A 13,023-nucleotide genomic window follows, 5' to 3' on the forward strand; every position below is an offset into this window, starting at 1 on the left:
CTGGGTGGCTGGCCATAAGGCTGCTCCAGCAGTGGCCAGTGAGGCTGACTGCAGAGCTGTTCCAGCAGCATCCAGAGTGACTGACCACAGAGCCACCTGAGTACCTGCTCCCAGACTTGGTTGCTTGACCAATCCTGGGATCAGCCACACTGGCTACTGCAGAAGTCACGGAGGTTGCAGAAAGCTGCAGAATCTGTGACTTCTGTGACCTCCTTGGCTAGGGTTGCCAGGTGTCTGGTATTGAATCGGATAGTCCGGTATTTTTGCCTCCTGTCTGGTAAAAAAATTCAGAAAATACTGGCTACCTAAAATGTACAGTATTTTCTGATTTTTTCCTGGTCAGGAGGCAAAAATCCAGGGTGCTTACCTAGTTCCGTAGGGGAGCTGTCTGGCCCGGAGCAGGAAGACAAGATGGTCAACAACTTTGGTCTCCCCCCCTTTTTTTTTCTCATTAGAATTTTTCCCCTGTGGTTTTTTTTTGGGGGGGGGAGGTGTTCGATATTTTTGGTTAAACCATCTGGCAACCGTATCCTTGGCAAACATGGAGCCCTACCAATAACCTCTGGTTGAGTTACTGAAATCCTCAAATCTTGACTTAAAGACTTCAAGTTACAGAGTCCACTTTTCACTTTAGTTCAAATCAACAAGGCTATGTCTACACAGCAACGTTATTTCAGAATAATGTCAGTTGTTCCAAAATAACAGAGTGAGTCTATGCAGCAAGCCTGTTATTTCGAAATAAATTCTAAATAACTGGCTTCTTACTCGGACTCCTGTAACTCTCAGGCTGTGTCTACACTGGCCACATAACCCGTAATAGCTATGGAAATGAGAGAAGTCAGAATAGGGAAATGTGCGGGGGATTTAAATATCCCCCGCGGGATTTAAATAAACATGGCCGCCGCTTTTTTCCGGCTTGGGGAAAAGCCGGAAAAGAGCGTCCAGACTGGCGTGATCCTCCGGAATAAAGCCCTATTCCGGAGGATCTCTTATTCTCTTGCAAGTAGGAATAAGAGATCCTCCGGAATAGGGCTTTATTCCGGAGGATCGTGCCAGTCTGGACACTCTTTTCCGGCTTTTCCCCAAGCCGGAAAAAAGCGGCGGCCATGTTTATTTAAATCCCGCGGGGGATATTTAAATCCCCCGCGCATTTCCCTATTCTGACTTCTCTCATTTCCATAGCTATTACGGGTTATGTGGCCAGTGTAGACACAGCCTCACTGTATAAGGAGTAAGGGAAGTTGAGGGGAGAGTGCTCTATTTCAAAATAACTGCTGTGCAGACAGCGCCAAAAGTTGAAATAAGCTATTTTGACTTAAGCTACGCAATTAGCATAGCTCAAGTTGCATAGTTTATTTTGAGTTTAGCCCTGCTGTGTAGCTGTGCCCCAAGTGACCCGTGCCCCAGGCTGGAGAGGAAGGAGAAACCCACGAGGGTCTCTGCCAATCTGATATGGGAAATAAATCCTTCTCAACCACAAATACAGCGATCAGTTAGACCTTGAGCATGCGGGCAAGATCTCCGCAGCCAGACCTCTGGGAAAGAGTTCTTTTTAATGACCCAGAGTCCTACCCATCTAGTGTTCTATGTCCATCTGTTGGAGATATATCCAAATAGCTGTAATGGATCAGAGTGTCATTAGTATCTTTATCAGGGATACCCAAGCTAGTTCACATAGATTTATTAGGATTGGATATCCATCTTTTATGTAAGATATAAACCTTACCCATGAATAGACATGACTGAGTTACTTGAGCTGTGTGATAATACTAAGTCCCTGAGCAAATCATTATCACCCAGTGTTACATCATGCGTTTTGCTACATAAGAACCAGTATGTAAGTCACTCTCTGGATGTACATATTTCTATATATAAAAATTTGTTGTATGTAGCCTGTTGGTGGGAGCCCAAAACAAAAAGTAGTTAATATAATGGCATTCTGTTGATATGTGTTTTAGTAGTTAAATTCCTGGACTGTCATTGCTATCATATGGGTGGAAATTGGGTAAATATTGCATTTTATTAATATCAGCAGAACTAACTTAAATGGGGCCTGCATGTTGTGTAGTCTTGCCTTAATCTTTGCATTCATTCCCGTCAGTGTTAAAGAAGCTATTTGCATATATATTTGCATGTATATGCAACCACACTTAAGTTGCGGCCCTTGACATGTGCTGTGAGAATCACTGTGGACCCTGGGGCTTCCAAAATTGAGTAGCCCTGTTTTAAATACTGATAAGTGAAATAGTGATGATGTCATGGTCTTACACCTCTTCCTCCCCCGCTTCCTCTGCTTATGGTTGGGCAAGTGAAAGCATTACTTATGACTGAGAGAGACTGTCAAAAGTCTGAGGAAAGGCTCAAGGACATAGCTTATTGTGAATTTTCAATATTCTGAAAGTATCCTTCTACTTGTTTCTAGATTTCAGCCTGTCTTTTCATCCTCCCTCCCTCTTGCCTCACATATCCAGGCAATGTCCAAATACCTCTACTCCTCCCTCAACATTTTAAAAGCTCAACCTTTTTTATCTCTCTCCCTCCACCCAGCTAATGTTTTATTCAGGCCCTCTTAACTTCCTCCTATCTGTTCTCCCTCACACACTCCATCCATTCCATTGAATTACTGGTTGTTGACTCATCTTCCTAGCCCATACTCTGATCACAGCACTCCTTTCATGTGGACCCCTTTACTGGCTCCCCCATCTTCCTGTATCCAATTCAAGCTTCTTGTTCACCTATTCAAGGGTTTTAGCAACTCATCTTCCCAATGCATGTCCTCCCACATCTCTTTGTGACTTTCCATTTCCATTCCCTCACTTTGCCAAGGATGTCAGTCTCACCTGCCCATCTGTCATCTTCTCTCACACTTATATCTGGACCATTTTCCATGCTCTCCCTTATGCCTGGCATGCAGCCATGAATTCATCAATAAAAGGCCACTAATCTCTCATCCTGTCTCTTAGGGTGCATCTACAGGGCTTAACTCGAAATAAGCTACGCAAATTGAGCTACGTCAATTGCAGAAATAGCTTATTTTGAAATAGGGAGCGTGTACACACCACTTATTTCGAAACAGAGCACTCTTCTTCTGACTTCCTGTATTCCTCGTACAATGAGGGTTACAGGAGTCGGAGTAAGAAGTCCTCCAGCTTGACATTATTTTGACACTATTTTTAAATAACTTCCTGCTATGTAGACGCGGACTGAGTTATTTCAGAATAGCACTAGTTATTTAGAAATAATGTTGCTGTGTAGACATACCCTTACTCTATATTTCTAGAACACGTGGCACCATGGGGCCCTGATTTTGACTGGGCCCTATGGGCACTACCATACTTCATTAGCATCATGCATCTGATTCTGTTCTCACTGAAAACAATTTTACACAAGTATGTAATTTCACTGGCATCTATACAGTTTTTCTCTTGGTTTACACTAATATGAGGACAAGCAGGCTCTATGTGTCTAGCCTTGTATCACTGTGTTTTTCCTGTTTTAAAGAAAGTAAAGCAATACAACTTGGGCATTATAAATAAGTACAATTTTTCCCATTCCACCAGCCTACATCTCATTAATGGAGGAGACAGTTACGAGATAAAAGCTTTTTTTGTGTATTAGAATTTCTTTATTTAAACAAGGTCAGTCCAACCTGACCATCAAAAAGATCTTGTAAAAATATCATTTGTTATTTCATTATTTTATACTGCAGTAGTTTTTCCATCCAGTTATGGATGTTCTGAAAACAAGTTTGCACAATTACACAGGGGAGAATTAGATTAATTGACTGGAAGAAAGACCTTTAGGAGCTATTTATCTGTTGCTATTCAAATTAAATTAGCCTACAAGATTACAAATACTGGCCCCAGCACTACTTATCTAACTGGGAAGTAGAGCTGTTTAAAGACAGCCAGACTATGAGGCATTTGGTTAGCCACTCAGGGGACATTCTGAAGTAATATGGAGTACTTCTTGATATAAATAGCACCATTTCCTGTTAATAACTTCATATATTTTTCTAATATTGTTGCTAATAAGCTTATGATATTGAAGAATGGTTTTTCTAATGTTTAAGACACTAAAAAGTTTACACTTTTTTAAAAAATGAAAAATAAAGCAGCAAAGGATTTGGGAATACTGATATTAATTCACTTTATTATTGCTGATGTTGAAAATAACTTATCAAAAGCAATTTTGTAAATCATCTGAACTTAAGATGCTAATAATCAACATTACCAGAACTAATCAAAATGAAATAAGCTTATAGGCGTGATCCAAAACCCATTACTGTCAATGGAAGATCTTTCACAGATTCCAATGTGCTTTAGATCAATCTCATGGAAGACCTAGCGAAGCTCCATTTTCAGTGAAGAGGAGTGAAAATTTTATTTCAGGGTATTTTATACAAATTGAAGTCCATTTACAGTGAACCTAACCTTCTTCAGGACAAGACCCGGAACTTTTACTCACATAAATCTCCCCTGGAAGTCAGCAAGAATATCGGTACTGCAGCATAATGCATGTAACTAAAGGTACGTCTACTTAGCAACATTATTTTGAAATACCTAGCGTTATTTTGAAATAACTTAGTCCATGTCTCCACAGCAGGCAGTTATTTCGAAATAATGTCAAAATATTGTCAAGCTGGAGGACTTCTTACTCCTACTCCTGTAACCCTCATTGTACAAGGAGTAAGGGAAGTCAGAGGAAGCGTGCTCTATTTCAAAATAAGTGCTGTGTAGATGCTCCCAATTTCAAAATATGCTATTTCTAAATAAGCTATGCAATTGACATAGCTCAATTGCATAGCTTATTCTACGTTAAGCCCTGCTATGTAGACGCATGCTACGTGACCTGCACTGCTGCAAAACATGGGATTGAAGCAAGTTAGAGTCTTGCCATCGACTTCAATGAACTTTGACAGGCCACATAAGATATTCACAGAGCTGCTTTTCCTAAATAATTATAAACCCAGAGAATACAATAGCAAAATCCTTGGCCAGAACCTGCTCCCACTGAAGTTAGTATCAAGTTTGTATTGACTTCGGTGGGAGTAGAATTCAGCTCCTAACTATGTTTTTATACACAATGAAACATATGCTGTATATACATATACACTGCATTATAGAAAATGACCACAGTACCATTGACTAGATTTTCTGACTCGTTTCATTAAAAGTTGCTCAGTTTGTTCTAAATCAGTTTAGTTTTGAAGAATACAGATTTGGTTGTGTTAAGATTAAATGAATTAAAATACAGACCATAAAACAAAATACAACCATATGATTAATGGTTCTCAGCAAAATTAAAAGCAAATCTGGGCTCACCTGTTTGTTTCCATTGCTGGTCAGTCCCGTATCCCTTTTCTCTGAGAAAGTCTGCATCCTGAAATTGTTTCCAATTTTATATTTCTTTAAGTAACCACCAACCTTGATAAGCTTAGGCGAAGCTTTGTTTTTGAGAATTAAATCAGCAATTTTACAAGTTTTAAACTTCTCAGTCAAAAACCCTATAAGCTCCTGCAAACCCAGCACTATTTGTTCCATTCCATCTAATCTTTTAGTTTGCTGCTCTGCACTCTTGTTCATATCAGAAAGGGTATTAGTCATTTCTATGCACAGCCCCTTCATTTCAGAATTATTTAGCTTTTCATTTGTTTCTGTGGGTCCAGGCTCAGTTGCTTTTGCCTTTAACATCTGAATGTCTTTTTCAATGCAACACATTTCCTGGGAAACACTGTTTAGCGTCTGAAGGACATTGTCCTGCACAATCAACAACTTATCTATTTTCTGACCAAGGGAGGCAAACTTCACATCCAAGGTATTAAAACTTTCAGAGGAGCTGAGAGGTTTGCTTGCAGCAAGAGGAATTTGGGTGGTTTCCACTTCATTAGCAGGCCCTTGGTTTTGTAAAGCACACTGTAGTGGGGTGGAATGGCCACCCACTGAGCCGGAGGCGGAGGAACCCCTCTGGCGGCCATTTTGGGCCCGGCCTAGCCCCGCCCCCTCACCTGACCGGAAGTCAGGGGGTGGGACTAGGACTATAAGAAGGTTGCCTGGGAGCTCAGTCAGGGCCCAGCCTCCGAGGGAGCCGGAGGCCTGGCTGGAGCTCCTGCCTGGGGAGGCTAAGACCCGGGCTAGGCCGCCCTCAGCCACCTTCCCAGAGGCCGGCCAGGGCCTCCCTGCCCGGGCTACTAAGGCCTGGTCGGGCCCGCCAGCTGAACCACTCGCGGACCCAGAGGACGGGACCGAGCCGCTGGACCAGCTGGACCCCCGGTGGGTACGAGAACGCCGGGCCGGAGCGGCCCCGCGGAACACCCCAGAGCTCCGACCTCTTGACCCCTGGATTGGGCCGCCGGCCCCTGCGGAGACGACGCGGGCTTCAACTCCCCGACCACTGGACCCCTGGATTGGACCACCGGCCCCTGCGGAGACGATGCGGGCTTCAACTCCCCGACCGGCTGCTGGGGCTACAGGTACTGGGGAAGAGGGAAGGGGGAGACAAGAGGCGGTCCAGGGGGTAGCGTGGGCTGAGAACCGCCCTAGGCCAGCACGTTGCGGGCTGGAGCCCCTGCTGAGCCCGTAGCAGCTGAACGGCTGCATCCAGGGCCCCTGGGCCGGGGCGCAGTGGAGTGGGCGGGCCTGCGCCCCTGCCACCCACCAACCGGGTGGCAGTCTCTTCCCCCCCTTTGTCACAGCTGCAGCGGCCCTGCATGCCCCGCCCTTGAACTAGGAACTCCTACAGACCTGTGGGTTTGTTTGCGGCCCGCCTTGCGTTGGGGGCCTGGCCGCCAGCTGCTGCCCTGCCCTGCTCGAGGGCCTGGGCGTCCGTATGAGGGGTTTGGCACTCGGCCACGATCCGGATCAGACCTTTAAAGGGCCAGGACTCGGACTACTTTAAGGCCCAGTAGGGCCATAGGACGGGCTAGCCATCCACTGTACCAGGGCGGAGGATCCGCCTCCTAAAGGCCTGCCGGCCTACAACGAACCATCCCCCGGAAGGGGACAGCTTAGAGGCTATGGTTGTCACTGCCGGAGGGCAGTGACCAAAAGGGCGACGAGAGCCACACGCTACAGATGGTGGAGAATGTGGGTACTGCGACCCCGACCCTGACGTAAGGGACGGAACGTGTGCCTCAGTTTGTCAAAAAAAAAAAAAAAAAAAAAAAAAAAAAAAAAAAAATTTCCTTTTGTTTTCCCCCACTGTGTGGACTGTTTACACAGCGGACAGGGAGTTTCCCCCGTTTCCCCAAAACAGGATGGAACTGGACCGAGTGGTGAGAGCAGTGACGGAGCGCCAGCAGTTGGCCGCCCAACACTGGCAGATGGCTCAGCAGTTGGTACAGCAGCTGGGCCTTCAGCTCCAGCATCTCCAAGCACTCCAGCAGCTGGACCTTCAGCAGCTATTCAGGTGCGGGCCCCAACCTGCCGGGCCAGGGCCGAGATCAGCCCAAGAACCCGCCTACTCAGCCGGGGGGACGTCACCCCCAGGGGAAGGACTGGAAACCCTGCTGGAAACCTATATGGGGCAGAGGGACAGACGTGGACCCAGGGATTCTATGGGGCTGAGGTCGGGGGCCCCGACACCCGCCAACCCCTACATTCTGCCGGTCGACCAGGGGGAGTTGCTGATCCAGGCACCGAAGGACTCCGAAGGAGTGGCCGTCTTTCTGGACTCCGGCTGTATGCAGACCCTCGTGCGGCGGGATCTCCTTCCGGAAGACCTGAAGCCAGAAGGGGAGCTGTACCTGCGGTGTATACATGGCGATGTAAAGGCCTATCCCCGAGCAAAGCTCCGACTCACAATCCGAGGGCGGTCCGCCGAGATGGTTGTAGGGCTCGCCACGACGCTCCCCTACCCTATCATCCTGGGAAGAGACTGGCCCGGATTCGCAGACCTAGTGCGCGAGGTAACCCCCAGGCCTCCGGCTGACCAGGAGCAAGTGGAGACCGAGCTTCTGGGAGAGAGACCACCAGAAGATCGGTCCAAAGAGGCACCTGAGGGTGAGCAGCCTCGTGGGGAAAGGGCAGGGGAGGGGCCCGATGAACCCCAGGCCCCGGCAGAAGCCAATGCCCAGACCCTTACCCTGGCCGACTTTCCGCGGGACCAGAGGGAAGACCCCACACTGAGGGCGGCCTATGAACAGGTGGCCGCGGTTGATGGTACCGTAGTAGACCCCCAGAAGGCAGTCCAGTGGCCCCACTTTGAAGTGAAAGGCGACCGCCTCTATCGGGTCATGCAAGACCCCCGGACCCAGGAGGTCAAGACCCAGATCCTCGTCCCGGACGGTCATCGCCGGGCGGTGTTGCGACTGGCCCATGACATTCCGGCGGCTGGCCACATGGGGACAGAAAAAACGCTGGCGAGAGTACTGTCCCGGTTCTTTTGGCCTGGAGTATACCAAGACGTTCGGGACTACTGCCGGTCATGTCCAAACTGCCAGTTAGCCTCCGACTCAGGAGTGCCGAAAGCCCCGTTAGTCCCCCTCCCGGTGGTGGGGACCCCTTTTGAAAGGGTGGCCATGGACCTAGTCGGCCCGCTGCCCAAAAGTAAGGCAGGGTTCCGCTATATCCTGGTTGTAATGGACTATGCCACCCGGTTTCCAGAAGCCATACCGCTGAGAAACACCTACGCCCGAACCATTGCTTCGGAGCTGGTAAAAATCTTCGCTCGGGTGGGGCTTCCCCGAGAACTCCTTACGGACCAAGGGACTAATTTCACATCACAACTGTTCCGACAGGTGTGTACAATACTAGGGATACATAAACTACAAACGTCAGTATACCATCCCCAAACCGACGGCTTAGTGGAGCGGTTCAACCGGACCTTAAAGGGGATGTTAAGGCGGTTCTCCCCAGCAGAACTGCAACAGTGGGACCTGTTACTGCCTCCACTGCTGCTTGCGGTCCGGGAGGTGCCACAAGCATCCACTCAGTTTTCCCCTTTCGAACTCCTATATGGATATCGCCCTCGGGGGATCCTGGATCTCGTGAGGGAAACGTGGGAGTCGACCCCTTCACCGTCACAAGGTCTCCTGCAATATGTTTTCCAGCTCCAGGAGCGATTGAGACAGGCCGGAGCCCTGGCTCGGGAAAATCTACAACTAACCCAGACCGCCCAAGAACGGACCTATAATCGACAAGCCCAGGAAAGAAGTTTTAAACCAGGGGACCTGGTGGTACTTCTGCTCCCCTCAGAGGAATCCAAACTCCTGGCCCGCTGGAAAGGGCCCTATGAGGTCATTCGTCAGGTCGGGCCGGTGAACTACGAGATCTATCAACCAGATCGGAAGAAGAAAACCCAAATATTTCATGTGAATTTCCTGAAGCACTGGCGAGAACGGGAGGCCCTGATGATTACCCCCTACCCAGCGGAGCCCCCTTTAGGGCCGGAAATACCTGATCTGGGGGAAGAAAAAGAACCACAGCTGGGAAATACCCTCTCTGCAACCCAGGTGAAACAAGCACGTCATCTCATAGAGACATTTCGAAAGACCTTCACAACCCAACCCGGCTGTACTGGGGTAATAACACATACCATTTGGACCCCTCCAGGCCAAGTGGTACGAGAAGGGACTCGGCCTCTCCCCCGCCGGATGCGGAAGATAGTCGAGGAGGAAGTCCAGTCAATGCTGCAACTAGGAGTGATAGAGCGCTCCCAGAGCGAGTGGCGTAGCCCAATCGTCTTGGTGCCGAAGCCCGATGGCAGTGTCCGCTTCTGCATCGATTTCAGACGAGTAAATGCAATTTCCAAATTTGACGCCTACCCCATGCCGCGAACAGATGAACTGTTAGAACGCCTGGGGAGAGCCGACTTTATAACCACCCTGGATCTTACAAAGGGTTATTGGCAGATCCCCCTGGACCCCGAATCGAGAGAAAAAACTGCCTTTTCAACTCCCTCGGGGTTGTTCCACTTTAAAAGGATGCCGTTTGGACTCCATGGGGCCCCTGCAACATTTCAGCGAATGATGGACCGCTTGCTATCACCGCACACGGCATATGCGGCCGCGTACCTAGATGATGTGGTAATTTACAGCCAAGATTGGGAGGAACACCTCGAGCGGGTAGCGGCCGTAATGCGGACATTGCGGGATGCCGGCCTGACCGCCAATCCCAAGAAATGTAAAATTGGCTGGCAAGAAACCACCTACCTCGGGTACCAGCTGGGGCGCGGCCTAGTCCGGCCCCTAGTAGGGAAGGTGGAGGCGGTCCAAAACTACCCGGCACCCACCTCAAAGAAGAAAGTAAGACAGTTTTTAGGATTGGCAGGTTACTATCGCCGGTTTGTGCCACACTTTGCAACCCGAGCCGCGCCTCTCACGGCGCTCCTCAAAAAAGACAGTCCTCAAAGGATCCGGTGGTCGCCGGAATGCGAGACTGCTTTTCAGGACCTAAAAGCCGCTCTGTGCAGCGAGCCGGTCCTGTTCAGCCCCGATTTCTCCCGGCCCTTCATTGTCCAGACGGACGCGTCAGACTGCGGACTGGGGGCAGTGCTGTCCCAGGAGATTGAGGGAGAGGAACACCCAGTGCTGTATATCAGCCGAAAACTATTTCCCCGAGAGCGTCGCTACGCCGCAATTGAGAAGGAGGCCCTAGCAATAAAGTGGGCCATCGAGGCGCTGCGATATTACCTCCTTGGAGACTCTTTTATTCTTTTCACAGATCATGCCCCCCTGCAATGGCTCCATCAGATGCGGGACACCAACAGTCGCATCATGAGATGGTACCTGTCTCTCCAGCCGTATGTATTCACAGTGAAACACCGAGCGGGGAGGGACAATGCAAATGCCGATGCCCTGTCCCGTAGGGAGGAAGAGCAGAAGCCCAGTCCCGGAGATCGGGAACTGGACTTAAGGGGGGAGGAGTGTAGTGGGGTGGAATGGCCACCCACTGAGCCGGAGGCGGAGGAACCCCTCTGGCGGCCATTTTGGGCCCGGCCTAGCCCCGCCCCCTCACCTGACCGGAAGTCAGGGGGTGGGACTAGGACTATAAGAAGGTTGCCTGGGAGCTCAGTCAGGGCCCAGCCTCCGAGGGAGCCGGAGGCCTGGCTGGAGCTCCTGCCTGGGGAGGCTAAGACCCGGGCTAGGCCGCCCTCAGCCACCTTCCCAGAGGCCGGCCAGGGCCTCCCTGCCCGGGCTACTAAGGCCTGGTCGGGCCCGCCAGCTGAACCACTCGCGGACCCAGAGGACGGGACCGAGCCGCTGGACCAGCTGGACCCCCGGTGGGTACGAGAACGCCGGGCCGGAGCGGCCCCGCGGAACACCCCAGAGCTCCGACCTCTTGACCCCTGGATTGGGCCGCCGGCCCCTGCGGAGACGACGCGGGCTTCAACTCCCCGACCACTGGACCCCTGGATTGGACCACCGGCCCCTGCGGAGACGATGCGGGCTTCAACTCCCCGACCGGCTGCTGGGGCTACAGGTACTGGGGAAGAGGGAAGGGGGAGACAAGAGGCGGTCCAGGGGGTAGCGTGGGCTGAGAACCGCCCTAGGCCAGCACGTTGCGGGCTGGAGCCCCTGCTGAGCCCGTAGCAGCTGAACGGCTGCATCCAGGGCCCCTGGGCCGGGGCGCAGTGGAGTGGGCGGGCCTGCGCCCCTGCCACCCACCAACCGGGTGGCAGTCTCTTCCCCCCCTTTGTCACAGCTGCAGCGGCCCTGCATGCCCCGCCCTTGAACTAGGAACTCCTACAGACCTGTGGGTTTGTTTGCGGCCCGCCTTGCGTTGGGGGCCTGGCCGCCAGCTGCTGCCCTGCCCTGCTCGAGGGCCTGGGCGTCCGTATGAGGGGTTTGGCACTCGGCCACGATCCGGATCAGACCTTTAAAGGGCCAGGACTCGGACTACTTTAAGGCCCAGTAGGGCCATAGGACGGGCTAGCCATCCACTGTACCAGGGCGGAGGATCCGCCTCCTAAAGGCCTGCCGGCCTACAACGAACCATCCCCCGGAAGGGGACAGCTTAGAGGCTATGGTTGTCACTGCCGGAGGGCAGTGACCAAAAGGGCGACGAGAGCCACACGCTACACACACGGATCAAATATTTTGACCAAGGAGTTTACTCTGGATGTAGTAGAATTCGTCATAGTGGAGGTGGTCATTATGCTGGTTTAGTTAGGGGAACAAAATACTCTGATGGCCAATATCTGCTCAGAAAGCTCCACATCCAGTCTTCGCAGACACAAAACACGGGTTTGGCAAATCAGACTGAAGCTATTTGAAAAACATCCAAATACATTTGACTACGACAAAGTAATCAGACAGCTGAATTACTTAGAAAGGAGAACGCTCCTGTTCATTTTTTTTTACTTGTTTTAAAGTGAAATTGATATAGAGACAGACATTTGCTGAACAACCTAAATGCGCTCTGCTCAATGACGTAAGCCGGGGGAAGAGGGGAGGGAAGGACAGAACTATCTGCACTTAAATGGAATTTGACAGTTGTAAAGGCTACAAGATATCTGAGAAGCCACTATGGGTAGACACTTTGGCAGTAGTGTTACAGCTTGTCAGAAACATGCATCTACTATGCAATGTGATCTCTGTTCTGAAGAGAATACGGGGCCCTTAAGGGGAAGCTAAATTTGGGCTCTTGAAATTTTTACAGCTTAATATAAATTGTTCAGATTCAAACCTGAAGTTGCTTGAGAAATCTCTTATCAAAGGCGGCATTAAAGAGCAAGAGAGAGAGAAAAATACTATATATAAATAATACAAAAGAGAAAGTGGGAAAGACTGTCTTTCCCACTTTCTCTTTTGTATTATTTATATATAGTACTTCTTGTACACCAACACTATGGAAAGCCACAGCCTTTTTCTTTGGGCAATCACCACATCCAATTAGACTTGCTGTACAAAGGCAATCCATAGTCTTAACAGTCTTTCCCCCCACAATCTGAGTTTTAGTTTAATCCTGTGTTTTCTCTAATGTAGTTAAATTTAACCGAATGAAGTCTCTTCCCATTTACAATGATCTTACTGAAACATTCAAAAAATGAAGTTCACTAGTTCTATTCTTTTTATTGCCTATC

General features: G+C 49.8%; 1 protein-coding gene across 3 annotated transcripts in view; it reads right to left on the minus strand.

The window, feature by feature from the left end:
• The window catches only part of MYLK4 (myosin light chain kinase family member 4), a 137,669-nt gene that overhangs the window by 37,739 nt on the left and 86,907 nt on the right, over positions 1-13,023 (minus strand). The window contains exons 1-2 of one of the 3 annotated variants that reach the window (XM_089776405.1): positions 12,022-12,651; positions 5,325-5,915 (exon numbers count right to left, since the gene is read on the minus strand). The exons of the other annotated variants lie outside the window; for them this stretch is intronic. Of the exons in view, the coding sequence (XP_089632531.1) occupies positions 5,325-5,915; positions 12,022-12,093 (663 nt within the window). The 5' untranslated portion in view covers positions 12,094-12,651. Of the gene's footprint in view, positions 1-5,324; positions 5,916-12,021; positions 12,652-13,023 lie in introns of those variants that run through there. 3 annotated transcript variants of the gene reach the window in all.

The sequence above is a fragment of the Pelodiscus sinensis genome, chromosome 2 (genome assembly GCF_052426305.1).
Source record: "Pelodiscus sinensis isolate ZL-2025 chromosome 2, ASM5242630v1, whole genome shotgun sequence".
In the NCBI taxonomy this organism is placed as follows: domain Eukaryota; kingdom Metazoa; phylum Chordata; order Testudines; family Trionychidae; genus Pelodiscus; species Pelodiscus sinensis.